Genomic DNA, 22,569 nt, shown 5'->3' with positions numbered 1-22,569 from the left:
ACAGTGAACAAAATAATTTATTATTATGATTTACCCTACACTCCCCACTGAAAACTCTATGGGGTATGAACCCAGTTTCTGGATTAAATTCCAATGTTGATACTCACACCTAGAGAGTGGAAGAGATGAAAAAGCTATTTTCCCCTCTTCTTTGCATCATTTTCTTTGAATTTTAATGCAAATCTCTCCTTTTGAAAGAAAAGCGTATTTATGCTGGCATTATTGCTATATATGTCATATAAATGCTCTTCTCAATGTAGATGCTCAGAAAAGTACGATCATTTTGCTGTAAGAGACCCTAGGCCAAGGGCCAGGTGAGTGAACGCTGTAAGAAAGGAATAACACAGTTAAATTCATATAAATTTGAAATTTAAAAAGAAACCTTTACAACATTCTAATCATATTGAGATTAAGACACAGACATGGAAATTTTTCCCTTCTGAATTTAGATTCAGGGCCACTATTATTTTGGGTAGGAAATCTGGAGCTATGTTTTTACTGAACACAGGTTTGGCTGCTGGCCTCCTGAGAACCAAACAGGAGAGGTGAGTGTTGGAGAAGGAAAGGTAGTTTATTCAAGTGCCAGCAGCCTGAGGAGGGAGTGAACTAATATCTCAAAGACCATCTCATCTTTCTCTGCTGACTGAGCAACTTACAAAGGGAAGAGTTAAGGGGGTTTTGGCAGAAAGTAAGCTTTGTGCAAGCCATCAGGACTTCATGGCTATCAGCAAACAACAGGTCCTCTGGTGGAACTTGTCATCAACAGTCTGGGTTGGCCTGTTCTGGACTCTTGACCTGGTTTTCCTCAAGGTCATTGTTTAACCTTGTGCCTGGCAGTTGTGTGAGCAAGCAGCAGGTCAATCCTAAACTTTTAAGACGGAAAAGCTGAAAGCATCCTGGAAGCACAATGGCTTCCCTTTAGCTAGGCTGGTGCTATGGTCTGAGTGGCCCTCGGGGGTGCACTTACAGTATGAGGCTGATAATAAAGATAGCATCGACAGGAAATCAACTTTTTGAGGAAAAAAATATAGAACCTAACAAAAATGAAAACATTACTCAGTGGTTAAAAAAAAGGTTTTGTGGGGTAGGCAGAATTCTCTTGATGGCCCCCCAAGATCTGTGTTATTCAAACACTAATCTAGGTACTGCTGTGAAGGGACTTTGCAAATCAATGCATGTTAAAATGTGGAAGTTGTCTTGGTGATAATCAGGTGAGCCTTCTAAATGCTGGGAGTTTTCTTCATCTAGTAGCAGAGGAGCAAGTTAGATTTGAAGTGTGTAAAGGACTTGACAAAAAAAGCATTGCTGCTCTGAACAAGCAGGGGGCTATGTGTGAGGATCAGAAAGTGACAGCAAGCAGCTGTCCTACAATCACAGGAATCAAGTCCAACCACTCACTGAACTTGAAAGAGAATCCCAAGTGTCAGATGGGGATTGCAGCCCCAGCCACACATTGATTTAGCCTGTGAGACTTGTGTAGAGACGCCAGCTGACCCACACCAGGACTTCTGACCAGTGGAAACTGTGAGATGCCAGGGCTGTGTTATTTGAAGTCACTTAAAGTTTTCATTAATTTGTTGGAGCAGAAATAGAAAATGAATACACCTTTGGTGTTAAATAAAGATCATTTGATTCCAGCTCTCGCCCTTGCTAGATTGGTGATCTATTATTTAGTGCAATGATTCCCTAACTTTTCAGTCTCTGGACACTTTTAAACTCCTAAAAATTACTGAGAATCTGAAGATATTTTGCTCATGTAGGTAAATTTAATGATATTTACCAAAATAGAAATTAAAACTGATAATTTATTAAATATTTACTTCCATTAATTTTAAAGGGCCTCCATGATAGGTTAATACAAATGTTTTATGAAAAATAACTTTTATAAAAACAGTATAAAAGAAAGTATGTTTCATATTTTTGCAATTTTTTTACATATTTGGCTTAATAGACGACAGTTGTATTTTGTATATTTTCTGCATTCTATTTGCTGTAGCATCACATATCAGGTAGCCTCTGGAAAAATTGTGTACTCATGAGATAATGAGGGTAAAAAAAGAGGCCAGGCGCGGTGGCTCACGCCTGTAATCCTAGCACTCTGGGAGGCCGAGGCGGGAGGATCGCTCAAGGTCAGGAGTTCGAGACCAGACTGAGCAAGAGCGAGACCCTGTCTCTACTAAAAATAGAAAGAAATGATCTCAACAGCTAAAAATATATATAGAAAAAAAAATTAGCCGGGCATGGTGGCACATGCCTGTAGTCCCAGCTACTCGGGAGGCTGAGGCAGAAGGATTGCTTGAGTCCAGGAGTTTGAGGTTGCTGTGAGCTAGGCTGACGCCACAGCACTCTACCCCAGACAACAGAGTGAGACTCTGTCTCAAAAATAAATAAATAAATAAAAAGATAAAAATTGTCTAAATATTATTGTGAAGGTACTTTTTATCCCATAGACTGTTTGAAAGCTTATCAGCAATTCCCAGATTCTGGAGCACGCTTAAAGAATAGCAGATGGTATATTTATACTTCAGTCTTTGTATCTGTAAAATGATGATGCTGAGTAGATTAAAATATCTAGTACATTTGGCACATTTTCTGAAAGGCAATAGGGCTCAAGAATTGTTGCTTGTGGCTCTATTAATACTTCCTCATTGTATCCATCACTTCCTACTGCAAACACAGATACACTGCGGCATTGGGAGGTCTATTCCTTCTCAGGGTTGCCATGCCAGGTTCCATGGGAACCGTCCCTCAACCACCTAAAAGTCACAGCCTCTCACAAACCTTAATGGGGATTTTAGAGAAGGATAAAGTCATAAAGCCATAATAATTTTAAGAGCTCAGATATTGCAATTTGTGACACCTATCTCAAGTTTATGACCCTTGAGATATTTGAAAGTTTATGCAGAAACAGTGTGATGCCAGTATCTGCCCCCTGGTCCCTAGAATCTTTCCTTTGAGCACAATCAGACACAATCTTCGCTCCCCTCCAGAGAAAACATTCAGAGATCTCTCCCCCTCCTTCCCTTAAGGGAGAAGATAAATAGGTGTGACACCTTATGATTCCTCTGGGAATTTGAATTCTCAAGAGAAACTCAAGAATGTTTTTATTCATCTGATTCTAAAATAAAAGCTATACTCTTGGTGTTCATTGAAGAAGTTTCAGCGAGTCCCTTGAATCTGTCTATTATCTGGGATTTAATGCTATGAAGGCTGCCAAAAGGAACAGGGTTCCTACCCATTTAGAGGTATGTTGCTCAACTAGTAGGGGTTATTCTAGGTCAAAGTATTTTCCTGAGAGAAAGTGCAGTGCTACCATCCTCGGTGTATACAATTTTCATTTGTGCTGGGAGGTGGTTTTCAGTACTAGAAGGTGAAATAGGATGACAGCAGAAATTACATTGGCTATGCCAGAGGAAGGACATCCCTGTGTAATCTTCCCTTCTGATTCAAAGCGTATATTGCAGGTAGTTGGAATAGACACAAACATCCCCCTCTTCTGCAGAAAACTTTTTCCTGCTGTGCTATGGACGGGGGTGGGGGGAGGCCCCAGGACTCCCTCTCACCACCACCTCCCCCTGTGTCCTCCTGGTGTGGTGGTCAGAGCTAGAGCCACTGTCTCCATGACAAAGGATCAGAGAATGAGAGCCTTTATATTCAGGCATTGTCTCTGAATAAGGCTCTGAAATCCCCAAATTAATAAAAGGACTTTATATATTACCTAGCCTAAATAAAGATATCGGTGGCCGGGAAAACCTCTCTCAATGGAAGAAAAAATTCCAGCAACAGTTGCAGTAAATTTTCTTCTTGTTGAAACAGTGTAAGAGGTAAGTTTCTCATATAATATTTCTTTTCAGAAGTATCCCAGGTTACCACTTTATCATAACTTTCAGATTTGAAATCACTGTGTTTTATATGAATATGTTTCCTATTAAAAATAAGATAGAAGAAGTCAGCAGCCAACACCTCCATTAAGAGTTGGAGAAACGGAATAAAGCCCCTTAGCTAGAGAAACTTTCTGGGTTGCAGGCCTGCCTGGGCAGAAAATTGCTCATCCTAATCATGGGAACCTTCTGTTTTCTGAGCTACTGTTGTTTATCTATTGTATTGGGAAGGTAATATTTTAGGTATTGCCACCGAGATATTTTCTTCTCTATTCCAGTGTGATAGCTGCTTAAAATTTTAATCTATCTTCAATTTTATTTTCTATGCTCTCCATTCTCTTACAGCAAAATGGAAAGGATAATGAAGATGAGATTTATTAATCCATAAAAAATAAGCAAACTAAAATGTCAAGAATCAAATGTTCTTACTGGATAGCAATAGATTGAATTATCTTCAACAATATTGTTATCCTTTACATTCAGAAATTAAATTTGTTTCAGATATTGAGTATTATATCCAAATGTGTCTATGTAAAATATGATGTTATGCCCCACTTGACATACTATAGGAATATTCCTTAATTGTAGCAAAAATAATTTAGAGCACATATGTATAGAGCCCTTTTCAAAAGCAATATATTTCTAGAAATTTAAAAATTTATAATTTTGTCTCTCTGTTTTACTAAGTCAATTTTCCAAAGAAACATTGGCCATGTAACTGATCCTTCTTAGGCTTATAGTGTGCAAAATTTCATAATGTTGTCACATGTATCTTCAAACTCACTTCTGAGGTTATTTTACCTCCATACGAAGTAGTATTTCTCCAAAAAGCTATTGCTCTGAAATTGTCTTCATATAAACATCAGTTCAAAACAGGTATCAGATACTGTGCTTGTTTTTTACAGCTGGCTTAACCAATTGCCACAAATGTGGTTGCTTAAAACAAGAGGAATTTATTCTTTCACAGTTCTGGAGTCTGCTAGAAGTCTGAAATCTGGTAGGATAACACTCCCTCTGGGAACTCTAAGGGAGAATGCACTTCTTGCCTCCACCAACTGAGGATGGCTGGTGTCAGCCTCCTCGGTTTCTGGCCACACCTGTCTCTGCTTCATCTTCACATCACCTTGCCTCCATGTACCTTCTCCAGGTTTTTTAAAATTTTCTTCTGCCTTTATCTCCTGAGGACACTTGTCATTGGAATTACAGCTCATCCATAAAATTGAGGATTATCTCATCTCAAGATTTTTAAATTAATCACATCTACAAATACAATATTTTCCAAATAAGGCAATATTCACCGGTGTTGGGGATTAGGATGAGGACATACCTTTCTGGGGTCATCATTCAATCCACTACAGATACATTTACATATGGCCATTTTATCTATAGATAAAATATATATAGTCCATATCATTATGCTATTTGAATTTCTCCTTTGCAAACGCTGCTTTTAAATATTTTAAATTTTCAAATTATAATTATAAATTTCTTTAAGAAAGTATAAACCATGTCTTGGACAATATGTAAATATATACATATACACACTTGGGTCCAAATATAGAAAAATTAAGCATCAGAAAAAATGATAATAATGAAGTATAACCCATTGAATAAAAAAATGCTACAAATCCATACTGGTAGATGAATGGATAGATAGATGATAGATAGATAGATACATAGATTGATAGATAAATGAAGCATTTCATTATACTAAAATTGCAACTAATAGATATAAAAGCAATGATGGAATTAGAACAACACATTTTCAATCATCATTACTAATAATTGAGTCAGGCAAGATAATCAATGGATGCTAAAAATAGTTGCTGAAAGAAACTAGTAGTGAGTAGTTCTTCAATGAGGAAAAAAATATATCATAATTTTAATGACTGCTCCAGAGTCTAATTAGGGAAAATGTAATAATTGTATAATAGAGACATCTGAGAAGCACCATCTTCACCACATGATCCATGTTAGCTTCACCAAAATGGGACAAATTAACATCACACACCTAGTCAGAAGGCACACAGGAAGACACTTTTTCTGCAGAAAGAGAATTATCTGAATCAAACATGAAGAACATTGTACATTTCCAATTTGTGGAATATTCTACTAAACAATTGCTGTATACTCTTCAAAATATCAGTGTCTGGAAAGGCACAAACAGACTGAGTAAATATTACACATGCAAGGAGACTAAAGACAGATGACAATGACATTAAATATAATGTGTAATCTTGGATTACATCCTGGACAGGTTCGAGTGGAGGGAGAATACTGCATATTAGAGAAAAGAAACATGTCAATATTAAATTTCCTGATTTTAAAAATTATACTATGGTCAGGTTAGTGATTTTTTTATAGTGAAAAAATGAGGAATTGGGGGTATATGGGCATTATGTTCACCCTGTAATCTCAAATGGGTCAAAAAATAAGTATATAGAGAGAAAGAGAATAAAACAAATAAGAAAGTTTAGCATTTGCTAAATCTGCATGAAGGTATACAGTTCTTCACAAAATTTTTGACACTTTTCTGTAAGTATAAGTTTGTTTCATGATTAAATGCTAAAAAAAAAAAGGAGCAAATCTTGGGAAGTTGGGGAGTCTAATAGGAACATACAACCTTTCTTTGAGCTCATTTCCAGATAAATAATTCAAATCTTCATTGATTCTCCAGTTCTGGTCTTTCTATCACACTTCAGTCCTTGACGGACTGTCACTTAGGAATGGGAGGCAACCAATCATGGGTCACAGAATTCATCCTAGTGGGATTCCAGCTCAGTGCAGAGAAGGAAGAGCTCCTCTTCTGGATCTTCTCCCTGTTATATAGCTTCAGCCTCCTGGCCAATGGCATGATCTTGGGACTAATCTGTCTGGACCAAAGACTGCACACCCCCATGTACTTCTTCCTCTCACACCTGGCCATCCTTGACATGTCCTATGCTTCCAACAATGTCCCCAAGATGTTGGCAAATCTATTGAACCAGAAAAGAACCATCTCCTTTATTCCATGCATAATGCAGACATTCTTGTATTTGGCCTTTGCTGCTACAGAGTGCCTGATTTTGGTGGTGATGTCCTATGATCGGTATGTGGCCATCTGCCACCCTCTCCAGTACACTGTCATCATGGGCGGGAGAGTGTGCACAATCCTGGCTTTGACTTCCTGGTCATGTGGGTTTACCCTGTCCATAGTACATGCAAGTCTCCTTCTAAGGTTGCCCTTCTGTGGGCCCCGGAATGTGAATCACCTCTTCTGTGAAATTCTGTCTGTCCTCAAGCTGGCCTGTGCAGACACCTGGATTAACCAAGTGGTCCTCTTTGCTGCCAGTGTTTTTGTCTTAGTGGGACCCCTTTGTTTGATGCTTGTCTCCTACATGCACATCCTCTAGGCCATCCTAAAGATCCAGTCAAAAGAGGGCCGCATAAAGGCCTTCTCCACCTGCTCCTCCCACCTCTGTGTGGTTGGGCTCTTCTTTGGCATAGCCATGTTGGTTTATATGGTCCCAGATTCTAATCAACGAGAGGAACAGGAGAAAATGCTGTCCCTATTCCACAGCCTCTTTAACCCAATCCTGAATCCCCTCATCTATAGCCTGAGGAATGCTCAGGTGAAGAGTGCCTTCCACAGAGCATTGCAGAAGAAGAGGTCTGTGTGAGGGGTAGATAGAATATTAGTTGGATAGAGATTTGCTTTTAAAACATGTGGTTTGCTAAAGCAAAACTCAGAAAAATTTTCCATTTAGAAGTTTGATATAAAAATGGTAATTGTTCTAATTCTAGCTCTGAAAACAAGGCAAAATTATAGTGAACAAAATAATATATTATTTTACATTGTTTTCCCCTCTAAAAACTCTATGGAGTATGAACCCAGTTTCTGGATTAAATTTCAGTGTTGAGAGTCACACCTATTTAGAGAGTGGAAGAGATGGAAAAGCTATTTTTCCCCTGGTACTTGCATCATTTTCTTGGTAGTTTATTGCAAATGTCTCCTTTTGAAAGAAAAGCAAAGTAGATTGAAAGCAAGCAGAAAGAATGAAATAATATAAGTTAGAATGTATATAAATGAAATAAAAAGAGAAAAAGAATAAATAACATCAATGAAAGCAAATGTTGTTTCCCTGAAAAGATCAACAAAGTTTACAAACTGTCTAGATTTACCAACAACAACAGCAAAACACTCAAATTAGTAAAATCAGGCATGTAAAGGAACATCATGACCAACCTTACAGAAGTAAAAGTATTATAAAGGAATACCGTGAACAACTCTATGTCAATAATTAGAAACTTAGCTAAAAGTATAAATTCCAAGAAAGACACAATCTACTAACTCACTCAAAAATAAACAGATAATATGAATATACTTATAATAAGTAAAGAAGTTGAATTAGTAATTTTAAAACTTTTACCAAATAAAGTCATGGGCCACGTTGGTATAAGAATAAATTATACTTAATTTTAAAAGGAAGAATTTATACTATATCTTCACAAAAATATTTCAAAAAATAGAATAAGATGAAATATTTCCCAACTTGTTCTGAGTCCAGTATCATTCTGATACCAAACAAAACAAAGACATCTAAGAAATGAAAACTACAGACCAATTTCCTTATGAACATAGATAGAAAATCCTCAATGAATATCAGCAAACCAGATCCAGCAAACATTGCAAGGATAAAATATCATTGCCAAGTGAGGTTTATTCCAGAATTCAAGGTTGTTTTAACATTCAAAACTCAATCAATGTAACACACTATGTTAATTAAATAAAGGAAATAAAAAACATGATCATCTCATTACATATAACAAAATCATTTGACAATTCCAACATCCTCTCATGATAAACACACACACACACTCTCACTCTCTCTCAACAAACTGTAAATATAAGGGAATGTCTTCAATTGGATAAAGGGAAGATAAGGAAACCACAACTAAAATTGTAATTGAGAGGCAGAGGCAGGAAGATCACTTGAGGCCAAGAGTTTGAGATCAGTCTGTGCAAAATAGCAAGACCTCATCTCTACAAAAAATTAGACTGGCATAGTGGCATGTGCCTGTCCTCCCAGCTACTCAGGAGGCTAAGCCAGGAGGATTGCTTGAGCTATGATCTCATCACTGCACTCTAGCCTGGGCAACAGAGTGACCCTGTCTCAAAAAAGAAAGAAAGAAAGAAAGAAATGTAATTGATATTTGGCATGTTGATTTTGTATTCTGCAACTTTACTAAATTTATTCATTAGTTCTAATAGATTTTTGTATATGTGATTGAACAATCTTACTTCTAGGTATATGTCCAAAAGAAGTGAAATCAGAATCTTGAAGAGATCTTCACTTTGATGTTCATGGAAACATTATTCACAGTAGTTAAGATATGGAAACAACCTAAGTGTCCATGAATGGATGAATAAATAAAGAACATGTGATATGTATATATGTGTGTGTATATAGATATACACACACATACATAAGATATGTGATATATATGATATGTGTATGTGTATACATACGTATCATAGACTCCCAATTTATAATGAAGAAATTTATAATGAAGAAATTCATAGACTTCCAATTTAGAATGAAGCCTAGAACCAGTGAAGATTCTGCATCTGGCCTAAATAGGTCGAATGTAACTCGATATGAGTGTGGGAAATGCAGACGCAATATGGTTCCTTTTACAACCCCCTAAAAAATAAAAACAAACAAACATCTATTTTGGGGAGTAAAATCATTTTCTCTAGTAAAAATAACTGGTCTCTCTTGAGATACAGCTGGCTTGATCCTGAGCCCTGGTAGGGACTATGTGCCCAAACACGGTCCAACATGACCAGGTAGCCTGCGATGCCCAGAAGAAACTAGAACTATCAGATTCATTAAAGCATAAATTTGACATGCACCAAAGTACTCCATCATCAAATGGAAGTAACAAATATGATACTTTATTTATTTTGTTTATATTCATTTCATGGTGGCCTGTTAAAATATTTGTATAGATAGATCTTGTAAAGCTATTACAGTTTTTAATGTTTTTATAGATTTCTGGTCATTTTGGTCTATGAACTCATAATCTAGTGTGGTTATTGGTTATGTGGCTATTCAGTATGTTATGGGCATGAGCTGAAACCCAGACTTTCATCTTATGTCACACCCAAAGCGCTTACAAAGGAAAAGGAAGACGAGCTCTCAGTGTAGAGGCCCATGAACCAGAAAACTATAATCTGTCAATTTCCATCCCACCAACATATTTCTTAGTTCAGAAATTTTCCTGAAGCAACATTAAGTGGAAATCTGCTTAGATTGTACCATCAGCTCTAGGATTTTGCAGAAGGTATTATGGGTTCTTTTCTGTTTCCCTCATGTACTCATTCCTGTAGGGCTTCTGGGATGCTTTGATTTATTTACAAGAACACCTAAACTAGTATCATTGACATTCTGCATTTTCTTAGGGGCAGGTATGGATGATCCTAAAAGTACAGGAAAAGCAAGATCAGAACTCCCAACTCCCAATTTTCTTATTTTGCTGGTGTACATCCTGCCAGGCTGCCTGCTACACTGGCAAGAGCACCGCCCTTCACATACACCAGGTAAAAGCAACTTATCCTTTCCAGAAGTTCCTCAACACTCCTCCTTACTCCATGTTTTTCCTTTATAGTAATTTTTGTTGTGGGTTGATCTTGGGAAATAGACTGTTGGTAGTTTAGTAACATGGTAAAAAGCCTAATAATTTTGTCCAAAATCTTCAATTTGGCTTTGTCTCATTCTTCTCTCTCAGCCTTTAATCAGAAACATTTTTCTTTGAGTCAAAGTTATGAACATATTATTTTTCCAGTTTGTACTGACAGCCAATTTCCCTTTGTACTCTTGCATTGCTAATTCTTTATATTAAATTCCTATTAGTTGTATCATTCTTTAAAATATTTTATATGATATAACCTCTTTGGTATGATATGATACTATACGAAGAATGCTTCAGCCGTCTTGTGTCCATAATTTTAAACAAAACAATCACTTTTTACTGTCTTTATTTGTGAAACAGAAATATACTGCACATTTTTAAGTATGTTTGAGGTTTACATGAGCTTTATCATGCATAACTACAGTCAGGAGGGTCTGGGCATTTTGAGAAAATAGGAACTGTTGAAAGATCTCTAACAAGACAAACTGAATTCTAAAAGGTAGCATGTAAAGAAAATTATATTATTGACAGCACACAAGAATAATGCTAAATCAGGTAAGATACCTAATTCAGAGCTTACCAGGCTATTTTGGCAATCCATATATAAAGAAATAAAAATCTATGATAGTGGATATTTTGGTCCATTCTACTAAGCGAAGTATCCCAAGAATGGAAAAATAAGCACCACATGTACTCACCATCAAATTGGTTTCACTGATCATCACCTAAGAGCACATTTAGGAATAACATTAATTGGGTGCCGGGCAGATGTTGGGGGGCGGGAAGGGGATGGGTGTATACATACAAAATGAGCGTGATGCACACCGTCTAGGGGATGGACACGCTTGAAGCTCTTGTTGGGGGGGGGAAGGGCAAGGGCAATATACGTAACATAAACTTTTGAACCCCCATAATATGCTGAAATAAAAAAAAATCTATGACAGAAAATAGGGAAGTAGGGACTGGGAAATGAGAAGAACACAGAAACTTGAGAGATTGTCAAAAGAAGAAATGCATTTATAAGGTGTTATCCCCAGATCTATGTTCGGGAAAGAAGGAAAAAAAGAAATAAAAACTTTCCAGCCAAATTTCATTCATCTTTCCTGATCAAATTCTAGTATGCTCTTCCAATCTGCTCACACTGATTTCCCTCTCCATGAAATTTATATCCCATTTCTAATTTTTACTCATCATTTTAGCATTTAATCATTGCTTTATATTTATTCTCAACTAGGTAAGGCATGTAAGTTTTATATGACCACTGGGATTATAAGATCCTTAAAATGAAGAACATCAGCATTAATATAGGTATTCTTCTGACACGTAGAATATTAATAGTAGAAAACTTATATATATATATATTGAATTGAATGAGAGATTTATAAGGATTGAATACTGCTAGAGACTGAATTAGGGGATGTATAAAAAAAGAGTATAAATTATAAAAAATGTATTATCTCATTTGGTTATCATTATAAAATAATGTTAAGAAGATAATGTGCTACAGTTTCACAGTTATTCTGTTATCTTTGGTTCATCTATCTCAGCCATCAGATCACTTAATTTACGGGTTCTGCTTTTCACTAATAAAGTATATTTGAAGGAACTAATTTGCATTTGTTAAATATTAATGTGAAAGCCTTAAATAGATTTAAATGTATTAGGATAAATGAAAACTAATTCCAATGGCTTCTTCTATTACCTACCCAATGGGGCAGCTCTTCAGCATCAATTTTAGAACTGCTGGACAGCAGAAACATTTTGAAGAAATTGTTGAGATTAGAGTCTTATAAGCTGTAATCTGAAGACTCTTAGAGTCAGAGACAGAAAGATAAGTTATTCTCTCCTGAGATGAAGAGTCACATTCAGTGGAAGATGACTAGGAATTCTAGAGCATTATGAGGACTGGTGAGAGTTGGTAAGGATGCACTTCAGGGTCATTGGAAAAGTGAGTTCAGCAGTAACAAACAGAAGATTTGGTATCTGTGCATAAAATTCATTCTTTGTGCTGGTGGCTGCTAGACTATGGACAATTTACTCATTTCCCAGACTCCACAATTCAAAGCCTGGGTTAACAATATCAACCAATTCACAGGATTAAATAAAATAGTACATGCAACCTATACCAGAGGTACTGAAACACAACAAATGCTAAATGATCATTATTATGATCTTACTGCTTTACATTACTGTCTCATCCTTAAGTAGATAAACATGTACATCTTCCTGAGAGCACTTACTCCCCTTAGGGGAGCAGGGACAGGGACAGTGACCCACCTTCCAGATATCAAGGAGACACAGATCTTATCAACTATCTTGGGGATGACAAGAAGTTTGAATTGACAGAACAATTATATGCTCAAGTGTTATGTCCTGTAATTAGTGACTTTTTGCTTTAGGTGATGGCCTTTGAGATATTTGTGAATTTATACGCATCCTATGAGAACACATCTGTTCCTGGCTTTCCCCCAAATTTTTCTTCCAAGGACAGTCAAACACAGGTGTTTTTTGTTCCCCTCCAGGGAGAAGATTTCACACACACACACATAATATACATGATATATATATATATATGTGTGTATATATATACACATATATATACATATATAGACACATATTTTTGTGTGTGTGTAATGACTATGGCCTCACTGGGAAAATCAGGAGAGTTCCAAGAGCTATTTGTACTTGATTGTTTCAGGAAAAGCAATAAAAGAAAAGCAAATAAGGGTATTAAGTCAGTAACTAAAATACAGTTCTAAGAATTATAAGATGTTTAAACTAAAAATAAATGACCAGTTAATGTAAATAATGTTGAATTTGTGAAATATATCAAATTCTCTAAAAGGAGTCAGACACTGACATAGATATTCTAAAATAAAATTATTTTTAGGATGCTATTATCCCACAATATTATTTTTATTCTATACCAAATAGGATGCCCTTCCTTTCTAAATGTGGTTTAGAAATATTTGTCAGATTAATAGTGAAAATAATTTAGACATAATAGAAACCAGCATGTTTCCCCCAAATTCTTTCAAATTAAATAACTCCAATTTTTGTTGATTCTACAGTTCTGACCCTCTATCATACTTCAGTCCTTGACAAGCTGTCATTGAGGAATGGGAGGTAACCAACCGTGGGTTACAGAACTCTTCTTGGTGGGATTCCAGCACTGTGCAGAGATGGAGGTATCCCTCTTCTGTATCTTCTTGCTATTTTACACCTTCGGTGTAAAATGGCATGATCTTGGGCCACAGACTGCACACGCTTATGTGCATTTACCTCTCATGCCTGGCAATCATGGACATATCCTGGGTGTCCAACAATGTCCCAAAGATGTGGCAGACCTAGTGAACCAGAAAATAACCACCTCCTTTGTTCCATGCATAATTCAGATATTTTTGTATTTGTCTTTTGCTCACACAGAGTGCTTGATTTGGGTGATGGTGTCCTGTGATAGGTATGTGGCAATCTGCCACCCTTTCCTGTATATTATCACGAGCTGGAGAATGTGCATGGCCATGGCGGCCACTCCTGGACATATGGATTTATCCTAGCTCTGGTACATGCAATATTTCTTCTAAGGTTGCCCTTCTGTGAGCCCATGGAGTGAACCACCTCTTCTGTGATATCCTATCTCTTCTCAAGCCAGCCTGTGCTGACACCTGCATTAATGAAGTTGTCATCTTTGCTGCCTGTGTATTTGTCTCAGTTGGGCCCCTTTGCTTGGTTATGGTCTACTATACTGGCATTCTCTGGACCATCCTGAAGTTCCAGTCAGAGCAGGGCCAGAGAAACACCTTCTCTACTTGCTCCTCGCACCTCTGTATTATTGGGCTCTTCTTTGGCTCTGCCATGGTGGCTTCTATGGTCCCAGACTCCAGTCAGAAAAAAAGAGAGAGAGAGAGAGAGAGAATGCTGTCCCTGCTTTATAACCTCTGAGAAATACTCAGATGAAGGGTGCTTTGTACAGAGTGCTGCAGAACAGGTCCATATAAGGGTAGATAAAACTTTAAGGAAGAGCCTTTTCCCTCCGAGATGTGGTTTGAGGATGACTTAAAGGTCAGAAAAATGACCTCTCAACAAGGTTTGATATGAGGATGTGAGTTGGCCAATACTCCCCTGATAATAGAGAAGATTTTGATGTGCAAGCATAATCTCCAAGGTTGACCATTTTTGTTCTGAGATGAGGCATTTGAATTATCAGCATTCTTAATGCTATAAAAATCTATGGAACCATTTCTTCAAGAAATAGATTAATATCTTCATAAGAAAACATCTTTTTATTGTTTAATTGCTAAAACAAGATGTCAGCTTATTATTACTCTACATAACCAGTTCAATCATAGGGTAGCAGGGGTGAGGGGAGTGATAAAGTGGGGATGGCTAATGGGTGCAAAAATATAGATAGATAGATAGAATGAGCAATATTTGATAGCACAACAAAGTGACTATAATCAACAATACATTAGAGTATACTTTAAAATAACTAAAAGAATAGAATTGGAATGTTCCTAACACAAAGAAATGATAATGCTTGAGGTGATGAACATCCCAATTATCCTGTTTTGATTAATTCACATTGTACACGTGTATCAAACATCACATGTACCCCATAAATATATATAAGTATTATGTACTCATAATAATTAAAATTAAAAAAAATAAAGAATCAAAAAATAAAATGCTCTAATGATTAAGACCTTGGAATTCAAGTTTATTCTCCTACTAGATTTAGGGTAGTTGGGAAATCAGATTACACTAAAAGAAATATGACTGCAGGAATTAATGTCAAGATTTTATTTCACTGTCCAACAATCACTTGTATCTTGCATCTCTCAAGTGCCCCCTGAATGTTTGGGGAGTGGAATAACATAAAAATTCATGAAACTCTAACAAGTTCACATATTTGGGTAGCTGTAATACTCGTATGGCCCTAGGATAAGACTTTATATATATGATCCTTTTAGTTATGAAGGTATTTCCTATTCTTGCCTTAACCTTATCTCACTATCTCTATTGTTTTTTCAGAGACAGGATCACTCTTCTGCCCTCTGGAAGAATAACAATGTTGGATTCTTCATGTCTCTGTAGAAACCATGCTGGTGCAAGTGAGACCTATTTTCTCATATACTACACGAAGCTCTCATGACAATTGGGAAGATACCCCACGGAGGTGATGAATTAATAAAGCCTTCTCGAAGACAACATGAAGAGCTAAGATCCTTCTTTGACAGTTCTCAGGCAAGCAGCGAGGCTTCTAATGCCATCAGTAAATTCACCCACCCTGTAGAAATGTTTGCCTTTCCTGCATGAAGATTATCGAGGTCCTTATACAACAGCCATCTCTGGACACCCAGATTTCCTTAGTGCCTTTGTGAGTTCTGATCAAAGATAATCTAACATCATTTCCATTGCTGGTTAGCTTTAACTGTCACAATTTAGTATCATGCAAAAGTACATTTTTACTCTTTTGATGCTCAAATTCTGTTCATCGATAGTTTTAGATAAATAGCATAATCTTAGTAAAATATGGTAATGGTAACAAATATGGTATTAATCCCTATGATAATATAATTAATATGTTAATGGTTATTTTGGCTGACAGCTATTTTTTAAGATGACGAGAGATGAGTTTGAAAATGACTCTCTGGCAAACATTTAATATTAACAAAAAAGGCCAGCACTTTAAAAAAAACAGGCCTGAAGTATCACATACAGAGGCAAGTCAAATAAATAAGTGTGCAAATGATTATGTACTAATTACATGCCTCCAGTGAGGCCGCACAGAGTCTGTGCAACGAGCAGGAGCTGAGTTTTGATAATAACCCTACCCTCAGAAAAATGTCAGGTAAATGCCAGGAAATCAAGAAATACTTGCATGAGCATGACACTCATCCTTGGAATGGTGGTGGTAGAGTTCCAAAGCAAAGGGAATGACTTTTAATGTGTTTTGTGGTATTAAATTTATAATCTTATAGAAATTTAAACTGAGAATTATTTCTCATCCCTGCTGTTTCCAAGACAAGATGATTCTACATAAAAAGAATAAAAATAAAATTTAAGCAAAAAGGGCAATGTTATGTTTGTACTTATATTTTATTAATAGTTGTGGAATCAAAGATGACTTAGTTTAATCTCTAAGAAAATTCAGAAACCTCTTCTACAGCATTTCTCATAGAAGTCATCTAGCTATCGCCAATTACGTGCAGAGACAATGCTTAAAACTGGGTGTTCTAGAGTGTTTATCAATATTAAGCCAAGTTCCAACAAATGTTATGGGTCCTGTTTTCATGTTTAGATAATGACAGTGCAAATCTATTCAGTCATTCGCATAAATGCTCATCTCAATATTAATTGTAAAAAACTAACAAAAAGTAAGATTTTAGGCTGAAAATAAGTCTTTACACTTGAATAAGAAAAGATTGTGTAAGATATTTATTGTGGAGGTAACAATTGGTGCAGATGTGAAAAGTGTGTTTAGACAGGCAGGTAAGAAAGGAATGGGCAGTGAGGAATTTGGCTGATGATATATCTAACCTTAGTGTACCCTGCCCTTAATAAAACCTTCCAATTTAAGGTAACGCTTAATGCACTTTTAAGACTTTGGCATGTGTTTCAGTTAGCATTCCTTGTTTCTGAAAAATAACTGTAATAATTACCTAATATAGGCAAAGAAAAGCAGAATTTGTTTGAAGAATATGGGACAGTTTACTAAATCAAAAAAACTGTGTATTAAATTAACATGTGATGATATATTTATTTTGAAATTTTAGCCTCTGTTAAAAATATTAATATCCAAAAAGGAAAAATATATGTGTGCAGGTGTATGTGTGTGTGTGTGTATATATAGATATAGATATATTCTTAAATTTTATTTTAGGGTTACCAAATAGTCTTTAAATATCTATTTAAGAACACAAAAATTCATTGCAGCTATCTCTGAACACTTGTCTGCCCACAAAAGGGTATCAAACAAGTTAACATAAATCAGTTTTTAAGCACTTCTCTTGAACTCTGAACACTAACTCAATTTCCTCTGTCATAGGGATATGGGAGACAATATAACAACCATCACAGAGTTCCTGCTCCTGGGATTTTCACTTGGCCCAAAGATTCAGATGCTTCTCTTTGGGCTCTTCTCCATGTTCTACATCCTCACCCTGCTGGGGAACGGGGTCATCCTGGGGCTCCTCTCCCTGGACTCCAGACTGCACAGCCCCATGTACTTCTTCCTCTCACACCTGGCCATTATTGACATCGCCTATGCCTGCAACACGGTGCCCCAGATGCTGGTGAACCTCCTGAACCCAGCCAAGCCCATCTCCTTCGCTGGCTGCATGACACAGACCTTTCTCTATTTGACATTTGCTGTCACAGAATGTCTTCTCCTGGTGATGATGTCCTATGACAGGTATGTGGCCATCTGCCACCCCCTCCGATATTCTGCCATTATGACCTGGAGAGTCTGCATTATCCTAGCAGTGACTTCCTGGACCACTGGAGTCTTTCTAGCCTTGATTCACGTAGTGTTACTTGTATCTTTACCCTTCTGTAGGCCCCAGAAAATCAACCACTTTTTCTGTGAGATCATAGCTGTAATCAAGCTTGCCTGTGCAGATACACATATCAATGAAAACATGGTCTTGGCTGGAGCAATTTCTGTACTGGTGGGACCCTTGTCCTCAATTGTAGTTTCATATACATGCATCCTCTGTGCCATCCTCAGGATCCAGTCAGGGGAAGGTCAAAGAAAAGCCTTCTCCACCTGCTCCTCCCACCTCTGTGTGGTTGGACTCTTCTATGGCACAGCCATTATCATGTATGTTGGGCCTCAATATGGGAACCCCAAGGAGCAGAAGAAATATCTCCTGCTGTTTCACAGCCTATTCAATCCCATGCTCAACCCCCTGATCTACAGTCTTAGGAACTCAGAAGTGAAGAATTCTTTGAAGAAGGTGCTGGGAGTAGAAAGAGCTTTATGAGAAGATTATGGCATCATGGTTCATAGTGACCTAGGAAGTTATGATATAATTTCAAGATGTTCCTAATCTAACCAACCCCAGCATGAAAATTACCTGAGACACTTATTTAAAATAGAGTTCTCTCCTGTCCTACCATTAAATGACTGATTCAGTAGATATGAGATAAATTCTAGAAATTTATGTCTTCAAATATTATCAATAGCAAATTGCAGTGCAGCCAGTCCACACCAGGACAACACCCTTCATAATATCCTCATCAAGCTGTGATCCAGCCCCATAGTTCCCAAAATCTTTTCCTCAAAATGCTAATCCCCTCAGAGGACTTTATAAATCCATTCTGTGGTCAAGTGAGTTTGAGAATTCCTGCATATTAGATGCTTCACTTCAGGGCTATCAATTTATATGAGCATAGTGAGTGCTATAAAAATTCCCTTGGTAAAGAAGAATTCTATTCCAGTTTTTAGCCCACATTTTCCAAACTTATTTGATCACATAAAATTACTTTTATAACACATATTAACAGTTCCCTGGAACAGGAGACCTTGATCTTTTTTGACTTATTGTGAATACTTCTTGCAACCACCTTCTAAAGCAAAATGATTTTTTTTCCCCTACAAGGTGAGCGTCTAAATAGGATGTAAATCTACAAACAGTACCTAGATTGGCTTGTGAGAATCTGTGCTGTGTTGGGGTACAGACAGTGAGGGCTCTAATCTTCAATGGTGCATCATCTGCAGATAATGAATCCAACTCTCTCTCTCTCATCAAAGATCAGCATTCCTAGACAAGCCTCAGGAGATGGCCTCATTCAACTACACAATCTTCTAAACTGGAGACAAAATATATATATATGATTCTGTATACATTTTCCTCTGTTTGCCACTACATGAAATCAATCTAATTTTTATGTCTCAGAGTTCTACAGGTAAAGCCAAAGTTCTCACAGATATCTAGAATGATTTCAAAACCCACTATCTACACAGTTAAAAGTTATGTCAAGTCCAGGTGAGGTGGCTCAAGCCTGTAATCCTAGCACTTGGGAGGCCGAGGCAGGCGGATTGTTTGAGCTCAGGAGTTCGAGACCAGCCTGAGCAAGAGCGAGACCCTGTCTCTACTAAAAATAGAAAGAAACTATATGGACAGCTAAAAAAATATAGAAAAAATTAGCCGGGCATGGTGGTGCATGCCTATAGTCCCAGCTACTCGGGAGGCTGAGGCAGGAGGATTGCTTAAGCCCAGGAGTTTGAGGTTGCTGTGAGCTAGGCTGACACCACGGCACTCTAGCCCAAGCAACAGAGTGAGACTCTGTCTCAAAAAAAAAAAAAAAAAAAAGTTATGTCAGCTTGATACACCACAGAAAACAAGTAATTTTCAGATGATGCATTTTCCTAGGTTGTTCTCATAAACATTTGTATATAATTTCTTACTGGGTTAGTTCAAAGAATTTACTTTTATACTCTAAAATAACTTTTTATAACTGATGGTGATATGGTATTGAATACAGAACTATATCTTAAAATAACTATTTCCACAATCGTTGTTTTAGTTTGGTACTAAATTTTTTCTTGTACATCAATTTCCTGATTTCTACATTTTCTGAAGCTCACCTGGAACATAAAAAGAAACAGAAAGGTTTCGATATTTATGGATGGCCCGCTATGCAACAAGATTTTCACAGGATCAGAAGCCATTTTTTGGTGTCCCTAAATGTGTGTTTCCTTCGTAGACACAGAGCACAAATGGGCATGATCCCAAAATTTGATATGCCAGATTTTCCCCCGAGTTTATGCCATGACACCAGCAATTCAGGGATCAAGCTGTAAGGAACTAATTAGTTTGGAAACTGCATGACTAATTGACATGAGATTTCCAAATAACACTTTGATCACCTTATGCCCAGTAGTAAAAGAATGCAGCAAAATGCAAATAAATATGACAATATATTAAGTAGCAAATCTTCTCGTCCCATAAAAGGCGGGAAGCTTCTGTGAGAGGGTCCTTTTCTCCCGTCCCAAGAGAGACTGGACTCAGAATCTCCCCCATTCAAAATAGAGATTAGAGAACACTCCCAACAGGCGATCTGAAGTGGTGGCTTGTGCCCTAGCAGACCCTCCCTTCAGGCAGGTTCTAATGAGCCCCACTGGGACACCTTGTCCCCTCCTTAGACTCCTCAATCCACTCCACACCTCCCTAACCAGCTCCCCACAGCATCTCCACACCTTGGAGTGTCACCTGCAATTGGCTGACTTTCCAGGATCCTTTCTTCCTCCTTCTGCTGCAACACAAGGGACCCAGATTACACTGGGGAGAAGCTGATCTACAGAGGTTAACTCCAGGAGCTCATTCATTGTCACACAGGTCCTGCCTCCTGACAGGATCACCTGAACCATCTGGAGACTGGGGAACAAGGGCAGTGCTGGGATTTATGAAATTCAAATAATGCCAAGTACTCGGGGGCTGTAATGAGAGATGTTGTCCCAGAGGTTTGCTCTCTGGCTGTCTGTGTTGCCTAATTGTGTGACCTGCTGGGATGAGAACAGAAATAGAAAAAGACAATTGCTTTGTCTCTCCTTCCCAGTAGAGGTGGGCATGCATGAGGGGTCATGACCCAGCCCCTCCTGCGAGCCATCAGGAGCTGCCAACTGGGTTGAGCCCATCAGAGAACAGCATCTCCTTTTCTGAGGACTCTGCTACAATTCAGTCAGGAACAGAGGCGAGGGTTCTGCAGCTCCCACGGAAACTCCCAGAAAGCAGGACCTGTGTCCCAACCTTCTGGTGCTTCCCCTTCGGAGATCCTTGAGTCCAAATGTGGGTGCTAACCAGGCTGCCTTATCTCACGTTACTATGAATTCCTCTTAGGCGTGTTGTAGCACCTAGTCTTTGGTTAACAGTCACTCAAACACTGCAAGCATTGGTAAGGAATTTCACTCCTCTCTGAACAGGTGCTGATTATTATTCTGCTATGGGAATAGTTGGAGGGAAAGTTAATGCTAACTTTCTTGAACATATTGCTCACAAATAATGTAAGTATGTATAGAATTATGTGAATTGTGTTTATATAGTGGAGAACTAGTTATATGAAATCACCCTGTTGGCTTACACTGTTATAATCAAAACTACAAAATTGGCTTTCAGAGGATAATGGCAAATGAAGTGAATGATTTTCAGGGACTACTGTGAATCATAGAGAGGCCACACTTATCAGGTCCATACGATCATAGGCTATCTCAGAAGCTGATGAAGATTGATAATGATTGATCCCAGTTATTGACCGTTCACTGCGCACCAGGAATGTGTTCAGTGTGTAATACATATTATCTCAATTAATCTCACAACCACCTCATAAAATAGGTATTCCCATTTTTCTCCTTTTAAAAAAGAGGAAACTGAGACTTAGAGAGGTTAAGAAATAACTCAAGTGTCATACAACTAATAAATGTGGGTCCAACCCCTAAGCCCAGGCTCACTAATTGCTACTTCATAGAGCCTTTCACTGATTCTTTCCCAGAGAAACTGGCTCACAGCAGAATGTGGAGAGCTCATTAATGTTTTGTTTTCTCATATTTAATCAAGTTGATACCCAGTCAGGCAATAAATATTTATTGAGCACCTATCATGTTCCAGGAACAATATATGGTCAAATAGATCATTTTTCTTTTTTACTTAAGGCATGTGATTCTCAAGATATCATTTTTTATTACTTGCTAGATCAAAAAGATTTCCTCAGTCTAAGGGTATATTTTCAACACAATCCCTAAGGAAATTAATTTTGAAGTACAATGAGATAGCTCTTATTGGCTACTATGGAATCAAGAAAGAATGTTTCAATATCCCAGATAAGCGAGCTGGCAGATAGTACTACTAAGATAAATTATAAGATCGTATTTTCCAAGGCTGCTTATAAGACAGCCTGAATGCAGACCTCCTGTGTAATCAGAATACTCTAAGAAACCACTCAAATGTTGGAACTATTGACAAATCTCTAGAAATACTGGGAAGACGTATGTTGAGGAGGTAGGAAAGAGAAA

At 37.5% G+C, this 22,569-nt stretch overlaps 2 protein-coding genes across 2 annotated transcripts; both read left to right on the top strand.

Moving 5' to 3' along the window:
* Window positions 1-6,607: 6,607 nt before the first annotated feature.
* On the top strand, window positions 6,608-7,540 carry LOC123647127 (olfactory receptor 2A2-like). The gene is given in 1 exon segment (XM_045564360.1): window positions 6,608-7,540. A coding segment is annotated over 1 exon segment (933 nt).
* A 9,981-nt stretch (window positions 7,541-17,521) lies between these two features.
* On the top strand, window positions 17,522-18,597 carry LOC123647092 (olfactory receptor 2A7). The gene has a single exon (XM_045564307.1). The coding sequence runs from the start codon at window positions 17,609-17,611 to the stop codon at window positions 18,539-18,541; it is 933 nt and encodes a 310-aa protein (XP_045420263.1). The 5' UTR covers window positions 17,522-17,608; the 3' UTR covers window positions 18,542-18,597.
* The last annotated feature ends 3,972 nt before the right edge of the window (window positions 18,598-22,569 follow it).

Source organism: Lemur catta, chromosome 11, assembly GCF_020740605.2.
Source record: "Lemur catta isolate mLemCat1 chromosome 11, mLemCat1.pri, whole genome shotgun sequence".
Classification (NCBI taxonomy): domain Eukaryota; kingdom Metazoa; phylum Chordata; class Mammalia; order Primates; family Lemuridae; genus Lemur; species Lemur catta.
This window is presented reverse-complemented; position numbering and strand designations above follow the sequence as displayed.

Coding starts and splice junctions, on each gene's coding strand:
- LOC123647092 (XM_045564307.1), top strand. CDS start 17,609: ATGGGAGACAATATAACAACCATCACAGAGTTCCTGCTCCTGGGATTT.